This window comes from Cardiocondyla obscurior, linkage group LG12 (assembly GCF_019399895.1).
Source record: "Cardiocondyla obscurior isolate alpha-2009 linkage group LG12, Cobs3.1, whole genome shotgun sequence".
Taxonomy (NCBI): Eukaryota; Metazoa; Arthropoda; class Insecta; order Hymenoptera; family Formicidae; genus Cardiocondyla; species Cardiocondyla obscurior.
Window position 1 is genome coordinate 5899125 of NC_091875.1, and position 17887 is coordinate 5917011.

The 17887-nt window shown below is 39.4% G+C and overlaps 2 protein-coding genes across 8 annotated transcripts in view; one reads left to right on the forward strand and one right to left on the reverse strand.

Annotated features, from left to right (window-relative positions):
* The window catches only part of Sev (receptor protein-tyrosine kinase sevenless), a 30225-nt gene that overhangs the window by 9703 nt on the left and 2635 nt on the right, over positions 1-17887 (reverse strand). For 2 of the 7 annotated variants that reach the window (XM_070663754.1, XM_070663753.1), the window contains exons 2-8: positions 10812-10871; positions 4585-4644; positions 4330-4420; positions 2414-2646; positions 1881-2120; positions 828-975; positions 42-538 (exon numbers count right to left, since the gene is read on the reverse strand). In XM_070663754.1, coding sequence (XP_070519855.1) covers positions 42-538; positions 828-975; positions 1881-2120; positions 2414-2646; positions 4330-4420; positions 4585-4644; positions 10812-10871 — 1329 coding nt within the window. Of the gene's footprint in view, positions 1-41; positions 539-827; positions 976-1880; positions 2202-2413; positions 2647-4329; positions 4421-4584; positions 4645-10811; positions 10872-17887 lie in introns of those variants that run through there. The other 5 variants (XM_070663756.1, XM_070663755.1, XM_070663757.1 and 2 more) reach the window with 5 other exon arrangements.
* LOC139107016 (cAMP-dependent protein kinase catalytic subunit 1) lies at positions 2909-4577 on the forward strand. The gene is made up of 2 exons (XM_070664224.1): positions 2909-3235; positions 3366-4577. Exons 1-2 carry the CDS (start codon positions 2909-2911, stop codon positions 4083-4085), a joined length of 1047 nt encoding a protein of 348 aa, XP_070520325.1. The 3' UTR covers positions 4086-4577.

Consider the following 17887-nt stretch of genomic DNA (forward strand, 5'->3'; position numbering starts at 1 on the left):
ACAAAGCATCGGTAGGAAATAATTGTGAAAATAATCAGTACCTCGTGTTTAACACCGTTGCTGATATCAGCCAGATCCAATCTGAACAGTCCTGCTTTAGTGACCCAGAAGAGATATCCGTTGTAAGGATCAACTTCTATATGCGAGGGTCGCGTTAAAAACCCAGCCATGGCCACTGTCAAACTCTTGCCGTCCAGGTTGCATCTGGCAATCTGCCACACCGTTGTTGCGTGCTTTACTTCTCCAAGAACGTAGAGGTGAAGATTTAGCCAGTCGACGGAAAGGCTCAAGGGCTTGAAGTTCACTCCGCCGGGGCTTAAAATGGCTTTTGGTGCGGTACGCTCGACGGTTGAAGTCCGGTATACGTAACCCATCGAAGTGGAAACGAATAATTGAGCGGACGCTACGTGTATAGCTACTCCGCGTATCATACTGTCAGTCGCGTAAACGACACTAGGCTCGTCCAACATGTCGGCACCTTGCTTCATTACTACGTGTTCACCACCGAGGATGAGAATTGGTTGCTGAGTGTCCTTGACTGAAATTAATTTTGTTGGTCACGTCTGAGCATAAAGTTTCATATGCACGTAATTTACAAAGGACCGAAAATCGACAGCTTGCGTCTTATATCCTCGAGATAGACGAAGTAAAAATATAAGTTTGAAAAACACGTAAGTAACTGCATCTTATCGTTTAAGGTTAGAAAGCGATGTTTATATTCCGTCTTTTTTTTTTTGGTAAAAAAAAATTTAAAAAAAAATTAAAAAAAATTATTATGTACGATAAGCTCTTTTTGTTAAAAATATATTCACTTTCTCGTAACGTACCGATAGGTTCTGGGGTCGTGGAAATGTAGATAGTTGCGGGCGGACCTTCGCCGACACCATTTCTCATAGTCACGCTGACAGAGTAATTCTGATTAGGCTCGAGGTTTTGGAACATGTAGTGATCTGTATTCTCGGAGACTGGAATATCCTGCCAATAAAATACAACGTGTACTGTACACCGGTCGTGAAGATGCTATCGAATCCCTTGCAAGGAAAGAGAATGCACGGGAAAGTAAAAGAACGCCATGCCAGAAACTTTCGCAGATGATCTGGTTCGTGCAAGTTGTTGGACTAATGTTAGAGGGTAGCACAATTAATGAGGATGCGATAAGTAATTATCATTAAAGCGGCAGATAATTGGAGTTAATGTAAAAAAAATTTGATATCATTGCGCTCATATTCACATAGAAATTAACTTTGTGATATGCATCAATTTTTCTGACTGAATAATTACTTTATTTTGCGGAATAAATTACATCTGCGCGGCAATAATATATTTTTTAAATATAATCAAAGAGACTTTATCGTTGAATATGCGCGCACTGAATAGCACTTGTGGCTTGAAACATGCATTTTCCGCAAAGGCATTAGTATGCAACACAAAAAGCGAATAGAAGTCAAAATTCATTGGCACCGATTGAGTTAATTTTGTAACAATAAAAGTTAAATATTAATTGAATTAAATTAATTAAATTTTAAATGTTGCAGCGACAAGCTCATTTACGTTTGAGCTAACGATTCAAGATTGAGATACGTTAAGAACGTGGCCAACGAATTCTCTTCAAGTGGGATAACGGGGGATCTATCTTGCAGAACCAGTTGCACATTACTTTTCTGTAAACAACAGTTAGGCAATACACCAAAGCGTGACGACGCCGACGCGCCTTGCGAGCGCGCGAAAAATGTCGGCCGACGTGGATAGTTGAAAGAAAAGAGGAAGTGCATATGTGCACGAAAATAGACGCGAGGCATCCGTACGAATGCCAAACGTAGTTACGCTAGTAAGATTAATGTCAGTCTTTAAACTATTTACAGCTCTGGCGTGGCGTGTACCTTAAGCTGGGAGTGTTCGTCCCCTTGCAGACGCAGGACATAAGACAAAAGTGGCCCGTTCGGGAACGGGCCCGGTTCCCAAGACACAGATACGCGGTAACTGTCTACCGCCGCCGCTCTTACAATTACCGGTGCTGATGTCGGTAGACCGGCCGCGTACGTTAATATTACCACGCTTGGCGCCGAGACGATTGGTTCCGGATTGTGCTGCGACGATTTCAGGAGTAGCGCTACGCGAAACTGCAAACGCCAGCGTTCTTTCATGAGCACTCATTATCCGTAAGGAGAAACAGTTCAATTTGTGAGCATTCCACCTAAAGTCTACATCGAGCGTAGATTAACATGAGCTGGCGGAATCTCTTCAAGATAATGAACACTGTGCGTTACGGTAATATTAATAATTTACTTAAGTGCTACAATGCAGAAAAAAAAAAACTTACTCCGTTCATGACTTTTTTCTCAGTTACTACGCTTCTAGTTTACAATTTGATCTAATTATTTCTTTTACGATTTTTTTCTTAATTGTTACATACCCTGTACTTAGTATATGGTTGCAGGTTTTCGACGAGTATCTGATCACCCTCGCCCCATGATTGATTGCGACAATATTGCCATGTCTCAGCTAGTTCCTCGTATCTCCATTGTACCAAGTAGGAGATGCCTCCAGCACGTTTGTCTATGTCTACACCTTTCCATTCGAGGCTGAGCGACGTCGCTGTCAACGAGTCCGCGACCAACGCTGGCGCCGGTGGAGTGCCGATTTCCGCTGTTTGTTAAAAAAAAAAATAAAAAAAAAAAAAAGAGATGTATAATATAAAAAAAAAATTCACACAACGAGAGAAGAAAAATTAATTTTCTGTAAGTTTAAATTTAATTTTTTAAGATAATTATGAATACAAAGCAACGATGCAATGGCATTATAAGAAACAATGTACGATCATGTTGTCACGCAGAGCAATCTTAAAATAGCACCGTCATATCATTTTAACCCTCTAATTTGAAAGGTAAAGCGTTAAATACGTCTGCGAATGGTCGACACAGAGAGAGAACGAACGTTCAAAGAGTACAATGAGATCCTTGATGGCTTGAAAGCGACGTTCATGGAAAAGTGGAAGACGAAAGTGAAGGACGATGGACAGCTAGACGACTTCGAGCGTTACCGAACTGTCGGCACCGGTGCCTTCGGTCGCGTCATCCTTGTCAGGCACAAATCATCGTCCACGTACTACGCTATGAAAATTCTTGAAAAAGCGCAGCTTGTGAAGATGAAACAATTAGATCATACGCATAACGAAAAACGGATTCTACAGTGCATTGACTTTCCTTTCTTAGTTTTCATGAAATTTTACTTCAAGGTAAAGATTATAAATTCAAGTAAAACTTTCTAATAAATTTTCTAATAAATTTCTAATAAATTTGTATTGAAAGAGCCCTAATTAAATTTGCAGATACATAAATAAGTTATATTTTAATTTCCGTTTTAAGGATAACTCGTATTTATACATGGTGTTACCGTTCGCGCAAGGTGGAGAGATGTTCACTCATCTCAGGCGTATGGGAAGATTTGATGAATCATTGGCGAGATTTTACGCTGCTCAAGTAGCTTTAGCTTTAGAATATCTGCATCATTGCAGTCTGATCTATCGCGACCTGAAGCCGGAGAACATCCTAATAGAAAACAATGGCTATATCAGGATGACCGATTTTGGTTTTTGCAAGAAGATAGAAAATCGCACTTGGACATTGTGCGGCACTCCGGAATATCTTGCACCAGAAATTATTTTATCAAAGGGCTACAGCAACGCTGTCGACTGGTGGAGTTTCGGAGTTTTAATTTACGAGATGAATGCGGGTTATTCGCCCTTTTTTGCATACAATCCAATGAAAATTTACGAAAAGATTGTTGCAGGTAAGTACAAGTTCGCGCATCACTTTAGCGAGGAATTAAAAGACATACTGAAGAACATTCTACAAGTGGACCTAACCAGAAGATGCGGCAATTTGAAGGAGGGTAGTATGGATATCAAGAAACATTGCTGGTTTCAATCTATCGATTGGATCGAAATTTATAATCAAAAGGTACAGCCTAGCTTTCTTCCTCATTGCGGTAACGACGGAGATACAAGCAATTTCGATCTTTACGAAGAAATCCCGCTCGAGGTTTCCTCTGTTGATCACTACACTCAGGAATTTGCGAATTTTTAGATAATGCAACGTAAAAGATATATTAAAATTGACGAGAAGATTATTATATTATGTATGAGAATAATTTTAAGTACCTTATTTAAATCCGTATTTAAATTAATTACAATATAGCTTATCATAACGATACCTAGTCAATTAAATTTTTTAAACATATAAAAATAACGTGCAATGTGTTTTACATACATATATATATTCATTAATTAAATTTTAGATATATATTATATTATCTATTACACATAGTTACCTTTGAGCTGCTGGAAGTAGCGATTTAACGCGTCGTGGCAGCCCAAAACGCAGTACAATTCTTTCGGTGGTAACAATTCTTGCGTTCCATTCTGCGAACACACATCGGACTAACATTAAGCGATTATCTCTTTAAAATTCGGAAAATATTACGTAAAACGGCCATGCAAAAAACTACGTTACGACCATAATACGGCTTTACGTAAGTTTCTCTGATAATAAATGTCATAAAAATAAAAATGGCAGCGATACTAACGCAAACAGCCTGGCAGCTTGTGTCGAGCGCTTGTTCCCATGCTTCGCAGCCTTTCGTACACTGCAACAATAAGTATAAAGATAAGAAAGCGACAATAGAGATATTCTAATTTAACGTATTCGTAAAAGGAGTGAATTTACTTTTTCCGAATCTCGTACGAAATTCTGGACCATAAATGTTGAGAGCACAGTTTATTTAATATTCCTTTCAATAAAACATAAATTACCTGCGTTACGTTCATAGATTTTTTTTATGCTTTAAATGTAATTTAAATTTCTCAAACGACGCTATAGTTCTCGTATAAATAGACTTTGTTAATTATATCTCAGATAATATGCACAGATAAAATATCTTAAAATATAAGTAAGATAAGTACTTCAAACTGTACGCAAGCAAACTTTATCTTCATAAGTCTTTTATTTTAAAGACGATTGTCTTTCAGAACATAATAAATTTAAAACCGATAACTGTATAATTAATAATTATATCGCGACATTTAATTAGACAAATCTATCGCACAAAACTTTTATATAATTTCCTTCGACAATGTTTCAAATATAAGTTACCGCAAAAGTTCACTTATTTTTTTTACATTGGCATTAGTTTAATAGCTAAAATGTTTCGCCGGCGCAATATTTATCTGAACACATTAGCTACTTTGTTCAGACGTTTCGTATCCTGGGCAAACAATGAAAACTCATCGTGTACGTACGCTGGACTTTGTTGAAAATTGATTTGTCCGGTGTACATTCTTCCGCCGAAGGTCGTCAAACGTTCTACAATTCGCTAAAATACAACTCCGGAAGTGGCTGAACAATGGGTCACGTTATCCGGAGAGAAGTGACATAACTCGTCGTGCCACTACGTGGCGAAACCGTAATTTTTCGTGGACGCGTCCGCGATCTCGGTCTGCGTGGCACGTGTCTCAAGTAACGCCTACGTTCATAAGAACACTCGTTGCGTGGTACCATGTCAAGCATGGATTTGCGAACTAAAGTTTAACGCATTAACTTTCTGCACGAGAGGATGTGGGCATTTGTCGTCGACAACAAGGCAGACGTAGTCGAGGACGCGTGCGGCACAGTCTCCGGTGCTTCAATGCACGTTGTTTGTTTCACCGTTTTCCGATGCACTTCGATGGAAGTCTAATCGCAATTTAATTGACATCAGACATATACGATTGCTTATCATTATCGCCAACACATCAATATACATACACGTTTCTCTGTGCATTAATTTAATATCTATACTCAAGTTAGCGTTATTCAATTTTGAATATGATTAATCTATACAAAAGTAAACGAATGGATATTAATCAAGATTTTAATGTTGCTTTGAATTTGTTCTTTCGCAACATGACGAATGAAGACGTATCATTGAGTCTTTAAAGCAAACATTAGAGAAAATCCATTCGAATGTAACTGAAAGTATAAATATACAGGGTCTACTTGCTTCGAGTGCTTCGAGTGCGGACCTCGATAAATCTGTAAACGTTTGGAACATTTCGATCGTCGCTGTCATTTTTCTTGAACTTGTACATTAAGATTATGATTCAATTTTGTAACGTTTGTAATAAAGATTTTAAATAAAATAATATTTTTTATGAATAAATATCTCTTTCTAATATATATATATATATTTTTTTTTAATTTGATTATCGTAATCTTATTAGCTATAATAATAAATAAGTGTAATTTTGTAATATGTAGTGGAAGATCTATTTTAATGCCCGGATACAAGAGGTGCTATTTAGCAATTGACAGACTGATCGACTCTGTTCAGTTCGCGAGGCGCCGCATATAAATAATACTGCACACAGCATTGTAGAATAATAAGCAAATTGCGTCGTGCGAGAAACCTAATTTCCTTGAACAACCCGTGACACATTTTTATTATTAATATAATCGTATTATTAAAATTAATTGAAACTTAATTACGAATTAATTTGTGTTGAACGCTTTGCTCAATTGTAAAACATTTTTGAGACAAATGCAATAATTGCACAACAAAATTGAAATAAAAAGAAAAAAGAAAAAAAATCTCTGTCTCAGATACGACATTGATATTTCTCAACTGATATTTTTGTTTGCTGTTTTACGTCACATGTATTTTCTGTCAAAACACGTACGAGTGAGATGTTTATTAATTCCCTCGATAAAATTATAATTATTTCTCTAATTAAATATATTGGAACTACTGCACTTTCGATCAAACATTAAAGGAAGAATGTTTAATTATTTACGTTTAACGTTGAAAGTCTAAGATAAATAATCCGGGCGGTAAAAAAAATTTCAATGATAACATGGGTGAAGAGCTCTTTAATAACAAGCTCGTGTTTAGTCTTTGTTAATATTCTTGATTATGGTTTTATTCCATACGACGTAAGTTAGGCTTCGAGTACTGGCTTTGGATTTGTATTACAAAAGTTTTTAACATGAACTGTGGACGAACTCTTTAGACGTTCGTCGCATTATATGCTCATAACAACGCGTGCGCGTATGATGGTGTTCGAGGGTATCACATAGGTCAACTGGTATGAAAAGTCCGTGGAAGGAAAGGAACCTCCAGCACCAGATAAACGTTATTAATATAATCATTTAATGCTGGAGCTCTACGACATTTCTAGTAAATGTTTAATCATCGGCCACGAGTGCCACATTTTAAATCGCACTCGTTAGTTAATTTGCTGCCTGAATTAAAATTGTTTTTTATTTATTACAGAATTATGTTAACGATATACCTGCACCTAAGGATAATTATTCATACAGTTCTCAAATGACTAAAAAGAAATTGTAAATATGATAGTTATCTGCGGCATTTTAATGTCCAAGAATAATTCGAATAAAAATTAAATTTATTTAATAAAACATCTATTTAGTCAAATGCTAAATAATTAATATATTAAACATTTGAATCAAATGCAAATGTCTCCGTATATAGCCGGCCAAAAATTCACTTTACGGCCTTGTTAAGAAACGATCGCAAAATGTAACCCGTTTTATTTTATTTACATTCCCTTATCGTGCTAGTACACACGCTAAAAAGCTGTTGATTAATGGTTTATCTAATTTATGACCGTAGTGACATCGTCGTACAACTCTTTGCCCTTTTTGATGATTTCGATTAATTTTACAACTTATTTTTAGCAGATTCCTATCGATTTACGTTAAAAAGAGAAACGCTAGCGTCAAGCATCGGTCTTCTGCGTAGCAGAGGATGTACGGATCCCGAGGTTTAATTCGTTATAACGAGCATCTGGGCACTTTAATTCGACGTGCCTCATCAAACATGAGTTTTTTAAACGATCTAGCTATCCACAATAGGGGTTGACAAAACTATCAGACAGTAGAAAATGGTTGAGCCAAGCGGCTCGGCGCAACGGCCGCTAATTTCTCACTTCCTCATTAAATCCTCACCGGGTATTATGCCCCCAGCTGGGCCCTCCCTCCACGATCTCCCTGTAGATTGTAGATCCTCGTCCTACTACGGACGAGCATCTATCTGTCCTCTCCTCGTTTTGCTTTAACCCCATTTACTTTCAGCCTGGTTCTGCAACCGTAGTCGAGCCGAGAGGGAAAAAAAAAAGGTAACGAACGCGGCGCCTCGAACCGTTTCCTTCAAGTAATGTCTTTATAACGAGCTGTTAATTCACATGCAACTGATTACAGATGTCAAATCTTTCGTTAATAGATGTAACGATATACTGTTTTTATAGATTATTATTTTGCCTTTGTTCATACTTTATTTAGAATTTTGTGCATTTTTTTTTCTTAATATCTTTGAAGTGACTTAACGATGTTTTTAAATAGTGATTTAAAAAAAAAATTCCGGAACATAATAAATTAAAGTTATCTCTGTCTATTAATTCGTAGAAGTCGTTTCGTTGTAGTGATAGGTAGCATTTAGCAATCTTTACATTTCTAACAGCAATTTTCCAGCCAAAGTGGCTTCTGGCGGTATCTACTATTAAGCAGAGACATTTGTATGGATACTTCACAGTCGGTGGTCCTCCACTTTACTACGTTGTCAGACAAACATACTCGACCGTCTGGTTTCTTGGGGTATCATATACGGAAGCAAGTGTTTATCGTTTCGTTTGTGGTTTACGTTTTTCATGGTACTCACGAAAATACGAAATGTTAGAACCATTTCAGTTCTTGACATTTTTGTTAGTCATAGATTTAGTTCAATTTAATTTAATACGTACGTTGCTTTTTATTGTTAACCGTAAGAAGTACTTTGTATATTTTATTTTGAGCGACGACTGCAATTTATTAATTATAAACCACTCCGCAGGGAGATCGGAAGTAGTCATCGAATATTTCCGGAGCCAAACGCAGGGGATGCAAGGCTACATTAATATCCAAGAGTAAACCGAAAAGGAAAAAAAAAAGAAATAATAATAAAAATGCGAGGGCGTCGAACAAAAGAAATTCCAGCGGTATTAATTCGTCGTTATCGACCTGTGAAATTACCGGAAGAGACGTAAAGTCAATTCGTCGATGTTTGTAGAACGAACGGCGAACACGGTGACAAACACGCGGTATATACTCCATATATCGATTAAGTAGATAAATTAATTACGCGGATGTGGATTTCTGAAAGTAGATTAACAGTAATAGTCTTACTTTTTTTTTTAATACCAAAACAAAAAAAAAAAGAAATAGAATATTTATATTATAATCTACGGAAATTAAAAGAAACCCGATATAAATTAAAGGATAAAAAAAAAAATTATAAGTCGGTAAAAAAAAATAATTTTTATACAAAATTACTTCCTTCTTCGGAAAAAAAAAAATGTGGTAGACGAAGTTTGAAAGTGGGTTCGCGCTGAAGCGCGTAAATGTCTAGCTAGGATCGCGAAGCGTCTTCCTCCACCTACGTTGCCCCAATCCGTTACTCATACGCGTTACTGGCGACTTACGAACCGTGAAACGAGCCGAGGGAGGAAATTGTTTTAAGCGCAATTCGCGCAGTAATTCGCTTTCCAGGCCCCGTTCCGCAATGCGTGCAACGAACGCCTGGCCACGCGCGATATCCGAGCGGTACAAATGTTGCCCGGTTTATTGATGACTGTTCTTTTTTTTTTTTCCTCCCTTTTTTTTCGGAGACACGACAATTAGGCACGCCAGAATCCTGTCTATCCTCTCTTTATGGAGTTAATTACCCCGCTCGTTCCCCGTCCTGGAGACACGCGTTACTGGATATCCTTCCGGTCCCCTAAAAGTCCTCTCGATATTTCACTCCCGCTGGAATGTGCATTTTTTTTTTTTTTACCCCCCCGAAATACTGACCTGACGATAAAGGAAAACGAAATCTAAATTCTTTCAGCTGCATTTTAACAAATTGCAAAAGCAAATGCTAACAAAGGGTCAGACCCGCTTATTTATCCCGTCGCGCGCGATAGAAGCCAGAAATACAACGCGCGCGGCAAACTCCCAGTTACTCTCCCGGTTTCCCCGTTTTCTCTCGTTCGCACTTCCGTTTCGGGCGGAAAGGAATCGAGAGAACGAAAGAGAGAGAGCCGGAGAGAACAGCGAAACGGACGAGGCGCGAGAGAGAGTGAATCCGGAGTCGCACGGTAATTTGGCGACATCCGCCATCGGTCGCACTTGTACGCGATCCAATTTAAAAGCACGAAGCCGTACCGGAGAACAAGAGAGAAAAAGAGAGAGCGGCCGGGCCATTCTTTCATCCGTACGCGCGCAACGCGCTGCGTGCGTACGCACGTTGGTCCCATTCATCGACGGCGCGTAGCCTTTTTTTTTTTTTATTTGCCGTTCGCCATCTCCGCCGCCGCCGAGTTAGGAGCGGCAAGGCCCCCTGGGACACCAGCGGAAGTACTTTCATTGTAAACGAGGGACCGACGTCCCTTCGTTTTCGTCTCCAACGTCCGCACCGGTCATTCGCGCGTATCGCACCATCCCGGCCAGGACTGCCTGGATTATCACCCCGGACTTAGTTACATATCGCATGCTTTCTCACCAAAGTGAGGACGGACCAATCCCTTTTAAACAAGCCAAGAAGAAGCGCCGTTCCCGATATCTTTCATTCAACCTTATACGATTATTCCCTTTGTCACGCGTATATTAAAAATAAAAAAAAGACACATTACCCCACGCGGTGGACAGCGAGCGTGCGAGCGAGGAGGCTTCGCACGGAATTCCAAAAGGGAGTCAATTGCGTATATACCCAAACATTCAATGCGAATAATAAAACTTTCTTACCTGATCGATTTTGCATCTTACGCCGCAGCCTACCTCCGAGCTCAGGTCGTCCGTTCGATTCTGGAATTAAAAGAAACACATGTGTCAAACCAAATCGATCTTAATAAGACTTGATAATCAAATAATCAAATAAAAATCGCGTCGATTGTTACACGAGATCGTTCAATTGTTAATTTGCTAGGTGTATTCTTATCGGCACGCTGTGTACGCTATCGGCGAACATGGAGAACCGTCGAGCGAGCGCAAAAAAAAAAAAAAAAAAGAAAATAAAAAAGGAAGAGGAGACTTCGGGCGCAACGACGCGGCGTGAGCGAAGTGCGATTATGTTACGTGCAGGGGCAGCGGAAAATAAATTGAATCGCTTGCCGTCTTTAAAAGATGTTAAACTGTTTCATCCGGTTCAATTGACACCCCCGTTTGTGCGTGTGTACTTGACGCGGCGTGCCAGAATGAATCGCCGAATGTAATCGTTCCCCAAGGTGTTCGGGGGCCCCCCTTCTCTCTAGCCGCCGACGTCAGAGATAACGCGCGCTCGTTACAGCGGCTGCACCTGTAGTACGTTACGCATTTCCGGGGCACAGGTGCACGTCCGGCGTTCGATGGAACCGAGAGTAATTGGGAAAGGCCGATCGAAATAGCGACGAAAGGGGAAACGCCGCGCACGCAGAGAGGGTGCGAAGCGAACCGTAGTCGCTGCTTCGCCACCATGGGAATTTTGGACGTCGATTTGTTTAGCCGTCGTCTAATTATCATAACGCATTTCATTAAAAAAGCAAGCAACCCTCACCTGCGGAATGCAAATTTGTCCCGCTGTGAGAACAGCCGCCAGTTGAACGAAATCTAGCTGCTTTTTCTTTTTTTTTTTCTTCTCTCTCTCTGTTTCTCTCTCTCATATTTCTAGTTCTAGAATATAATTACTCCTCCAATAAATTGTTATTAAAGTGTTCAATCTTAAAGTAAGACCGTCGCATATTAAATTCACGAACGGTAATCTTCTCTTACGCGGTCGGCAGCTATAAACTTTCATTTATATGATTAGCCGCTCGAGTTGAGTACCGTTACGTAAACGGCACGCATTGCAAATTAACATTAACATAAACGTCACAGCTTTACGTTGGAATTAGGTGTCTTCTCCGGTTTTCGCAGAAGAAGCCCGCAGGAGGAGGCCGTACGAGCGTGCACCTTCCGCAAATAGCCATGCGTGTTTTACGCCGGTGCATTTAACTTCGAATTTCCGTAATTGGATAATGCGCACGATCGCAAATTGCCGCGAACTGAAATTCTCGTGGAAGCGACAATAATCAGGAACTTCGTGCCCGGCGCGGATACGGTCGCGTGTTTTCATCGCGCGTACAAGCAGTCAGCGAGCAAAGGAGCGGGGTTCACCGATAAGGGTTAATCAAGCGAGGGAGATAATGTTTTCGCATATTATCTCGTTTCTCGCTCCCGTGGATGCATCAATTTTACGACGATCTGTCTTCTCGTTCTTTTCCCCCCCCCTTTATTTTCCTTTTTTACCGTTACTCGCGGCTTCATCTCGTAAAGATATTCTCATTTGCGGCGACCGTCGTTTAACTTTGTGCTCGGCTAATCAATCCGTTTCGCGCGTCATCGAAAGACCTCTTGGATATATCTCGCCACTGCATTTCGTTGTATCTATTCTTAGGTATCTTACTACCGAATGTGTATTTTTTCGCAACGCCGATTCGTACTAATATCTCAGGGACATCGCGTCAAGTTCACGCTTACTTATTTGATTTATGTAATCTCGCTGGAGATTTAATTTCTTTTTTCTTTTTTTTCTTTCTTTCTTTCTTTTATTCGTAAATAAATTGCACTGGTACCAGAACTCAAGTTGTTAAAATTAAATTAAATTATAATAAAAAATATACGAATCGTAGATTGTTATTTTTTTAATTAATTTACGTCAATGAGGAAGTTGTACGAGAACGGGCGTTTTTTTTCCGGCGAAAAACAACTCCTAGATAATATTTCTCTCTTTTCGATCATAGAAGCAATTTGGCGGGATGATTCGGCTTCTTCGCGATTAGTTCCATTCGTCCGCTTTAATTAATTCCGCGCAGGCATCCCCTCGTTAACGTGACTTCTTTTTCGCGAGCTTCCGCTCGCGTTGCAAGTTGCGACAATGCGTTTGTCTTAAAGAATAAAAAAATAGAGAGGGAGAGAAAGAGAGCGGGGGAATCACCTGTTGAAAAAGCAGTTTTATCTGATCTAAAGTAATCAACTAATGCATAGGTGCGTCCTTCCTATACGTCCTTCCGTCGCATCCAACGTCTCCGTCACGCTCGACGACGCCGGCCAACTGTTGCGTCTTCCCGCTACCGACCCGACATAATCTCGAAGACGGAAATAATAGCTGGTGTCGAACACGGAAAGTTCTACCACAAGGAAATGCACGTTCGCCACTCGGTTAAACGGCGCTAGGATTCCACCGTGAACAATCCATCGTAAACATTCGGACACGGAAAAAAAAAATACGATTTCCTTCTTCTCACCGTAATAATTAACCGAGTAATTAAATACGTACATAATTAATTTATATTCGCCCTTTTTTGTCTTATTCTCGCGATCGTTAACATTCAACGCGACAATAGACAGCCATAATAAAACCGACAGACATAAATTAATAAATTAGTTCTTAAGAGTTACTTTTTTTTTCTATTTGATTAGAAAGATTAAGTTAAATAAAAAATCATTACGTATATCTCAAAAGTACTTTTAAAGAAGTAGAAAACGTTCTAAGATATTATAATGAAGAAGGATGTTCGGGACCGAGTGCATCTTTGAAGTATAGTTCTTACGGTGAGATGGAAAGAAGCGACGGGCACCTGATACCCCGTCGACAAAATAATACGACATGGACATGTTATTTTGCACGAACGCGGGGCGCGCTGTTTCAAGTTTAAGGTAAAAGGTGTCGGGTTTTTTACCTGCGGTCACCAACGTGCACGGTCGCACGGTGTTGGATGTATACCGGCCTGTGTCCACCCGGTTGGAACAACGTCCTAAGTTCGAGCATTGCTTTCGTCGATCGCGTCGCCGGTTTAGTAAAAAAGACACGACGGACATCGCAAATTGTTAAAAAAATTAAAAAATTAAAAAAACGCGATTTCAAAATGGGAAAAAAAAAATGTAGAGCTACGAATAATTATAAAATATACTTCTAGCATTTGCTAGAAAATAATTCAGACACGCTTTTAAATACCAAGAACATTTCGAAAATAAAATAACGCATGCCTCGCGGTGCTTCGGTTCGATATCGTATACTTCGGAGATTTTCATGCATTTTCTGTACGTGTTTACTAAAAAAGACACCGGCTGTGTCACTCAAATGCACGCAAACACTTTCTTCTACGAACCAGGTCAATTATTCTCATATTACAGCGGGAATTGAAAAGATAGGCATCGCGACTGAAGCTGTAATTATTAACGTGGCAACCAGGAAGTGCTCCTATTTTCGATTTCATAATCACATCACGTACATTTTAATTACACCTGACATATTTAATTGTAATATCTAAGCACTTGTGCGTGCGTGTAAAATTCGAAACAATGTACGCGTAATGCTTCATGTTTATTTCAGCGGCATTTCAATAATTTATATGTACGTCCTGATGTAGCTAATGCATTCCGACGAAAATCGCGACGGCGGATCAGTCCCCGAGAAATAAAATCCGCGACGTTCGCGCGGCGTGAATTGAGTGGAGCGCAATAAAAATTGATAATGACGTTGCGGCCGACGGGCCGGCCTCGTTTAGCCATACAAGATGAGAATCTGGTTTATCGTTGACCTTAAGTGCATCGCGGCTAATTCTAATGCGATTGCGAGAAACGCCGCTGTCAAAGCGCACGTTTCGACGCGTCGCGCTCGCCGATTTTTACTTCTCAAGCGAGTGATCTCGAAGCGAATAAAAAGAAATATCAAGATTCACCCTCCCGCAGCCTAAGTTTCTGAGAAACAGGGTGCCGCCCCCTCGCCATCTCATGCGATTAATCTTCCTCGGTATTTGCTCTAATGCATCCGACTGCAGTTACATACGGGTCTACCCACATCCATTTTACTATCCTCGGAACGTTTTCGTAGAGTAGTTATAACAGGGGAAGAGGGGGGAAAAAAAACCCCCATGAAATTGTTGAATTGAATTGATGATCCATTACGTCCTGTCGCGAAGATCTCTGTCTGAGAAAGCGAGAAGTGAAAATCCTATTAAACGCGTCGACGTTTAGCTCGTAATGATTTGCAATTTTTCGAGAAGCGTTGATCTAGTAATTTAAAAACGATCTATGCTCTTCTTCGGAAAGAAACGCATTTTCGTCGGCTTTTCATACGACCGAAGCTAAAAATTATACATTCCACTTGTTCCCCCGGGCCGTCGTTACGTTTTTTAAAAACAAATCCTGGGAAACGCGGTGCCAACCGGTCACAACTGACGTCATCCCAATTAAAACGCGTACATACGTTGACACATATACGTCAGACGTGGCCAGCAGCGGGTTTCGAGCTGGTAACGGAGTGGCAGCTGATGTTTTCAACTTAACTTTTGCCTTCGAAGCTAATTAATAAAATTGTGAAGGCGGCCCATCGCGCCGACGCTCGTCCTTCTTCTTGGATATTCAACAAAAGTCTCGTTATTCGCATACTTTCGCCTCGGCGTGAGAAAACGCTGCCACTCCGCTCGGCTCGATTCCTCTTATCTCGTTAAATGCAAAATTGTTTGTGCAAAACTTCTTTATATAGCGCGTAAGTCGATTTCTCTCGCATTTCTCGCGTTAGAATGATAATGCGATCAGCCGCGTCGCGCGCGATCCAGATTTGCGTCGTGATTAAAGGTGAAATTCGCACGATTATCGATGCGTCGCGAAGCGAACCCCTGCCGTTGTAGGTGAGAGGATGTGGCCGGCAGGAAGTTCATTGTATATGGCTACGCATATAATGTTGCATGCCGGACGATCCTGCATATTCGACGCAACGCCGGGCATTTGTCGCGCGAGAATTTAAGGAATCTCCGAAAAAATAAATATTTAATTATCGAATTAAAATAAAATTCCCTTGCTGGCCAATTAATTTTTTTAAATATTGCATCCCGTAACGTCGTCGATGCTTCGACACAGTACGTTCTATTAATACATTTCATGTTTTCAGTCGGTCAGTTATCTCTGTTGTTGTTACGACGTATTTAAAGCAGACGCATTAGACAAATCACACATTCCATACGACATCGAGGAACGATAAATTATTTATTACGTTAAGTAGTTATCGTACCGATTTGAGATTGGGACATCACGGTCGACGTTCGAGACACGAAGTTGAGTTAAGAAAATTCATCACGAATGTTATGCAAGCTTAAGGTCATCTTCTAAATATCACCCCGAGATAAGGATTTTACTATACTAATGCATTTAGTAAATAATACAGGCGTCTGCTTTCGCACCGTTTTTAACAAAATAAGACTGCTCGAAACATTAATTCATTTTCCAACGTGAAACGTGTAAATTCGATTAATTTTAATTAAAAAAACAAATTTATTTAATTTCAAAGTTTCATGCGTAAAAATACGTCGATTGAATTCAAGATTTTATAATGGTACCAGCAATATAAATCAGAAATAATATGCATTATGTTATTAAGAGATGCTAAATTTACTCATATTTATCACAGAGGTTAAACATTCGATAACTTTACGTAAAAAAATTAATTTTAAATTAATCTCGAAATGTTGTTCGTGAGAGCAAACTTTTTCCGGTTTCCGGAATATTTCTTTCTGTTGCGCTAATCTTTTTCAATTGTCGTAACAGAATTTAATGGTAATTATGGCAATTGCAATCGCGAGTTATAAATTGTTTAATATTTTACCTGCAAGAAGCAATACTCGATTACAACTATATTATCGCGTGGCCTCGAACATTTTCCGATTATTTGAAAGCGAGGAATGAAAAATGATTAGTAAGAGTGAATTATGCACTGCAGATAAGGGATCGAAGAAATTGATTTTTTCTATTTCTTTTTTCTTTTTGTACGAACAACGCTTTTTCCCTTTATCTGGCGGCGGCAGATAATTGATTCACCAAGTGCGCGAACGAGGAAGGGTTGTGAGAGTTCGATGACTTATAATATCGCGCAACTGTCATAAACGTAATTAGTAAAAATTAATTCTTCCGTTAATTCGCGCGCCTGCATCTATGCGTCACGAAAGACGAGAAATGAAGCATCGCAATGCAAGTAAATTTAATAATTAAAAATTATCGTTATTAAATTTTGATACATTCGCCAAAATGACTTTAATTACTTTTATCAACATTAATTTTTATATAATTAATTTTTGTCATTAAATGCTAATAATTATTATATAAAAAAAAAGCTGTTTAAATACTTTGACAATACACACAATGTTATTTAAATTATGCAAAATTAAAATTAAAATTACTATTTTTTATTGCATATAAAAAATTATATATAACTGACGTTAAAAAATTTCTTGATTACACGCAAAGTTGACCAACTGATCTGATAGCAGAAAGCACGTTGGCGGCGATCTTTTTTAGAAGAGTTAAATTGATAATTGGTACCAATTTCGTTCCCGTCAATTGTCAAACGCATTGATTAAAACCTTTTTCATGCCGAGGCCTTTCGCACGCAGTCGCAACGAATTAGTTTTACCCCACCCGAAAGCAATGCGCTAAAAGTCAACGCTATAAACATGTTCTTTCATTTAATAATAATTATTAATAATCCCTTTCCAATTAACGTGCTCCTATTCACGCGGCTGAAAGCTCGAAGTGTAAGTTAAATTCGCGAACAAGCGATACGAGCGTGATCGGTCATAATTCACGTAATGAACAATAATCGGAGTCGGCGAAGGCGGCGCGGCGCGCGAAAGAATGACGTTTTCGTCCTTCTCTGTAAGAAAGGGATTAGATGGCCCTGTATCCGTTACGTGCTCGTCTTTCATCCTCGACGCTATGCTTATGGGCTGCCATGATGCGCCGTCGTGTAGTTAAGTTAATTAATGAATGGTACAGTCGGGCTGGAGAGTGGACTTAAATTGATACGTCCT

What these genes read in the sequence shown, in the direction of transcription:
- LOC139107016 (XM_070664224.1), top strand. Translation starts at nt 2,909, where the DNA reads ATGGTCGACACAGAGAGAGAACGAACGTTCAAAGAGTACAATGAGATC. An exon ending in TCATGAAATTTTACTTCAAG is followed by an intron (nt 3,236 to 3,365) that starts GTAAAGATTATA and finishes TTCCGTTTTAAG; the next exon opens with GATAACTCGTATTTATACAT.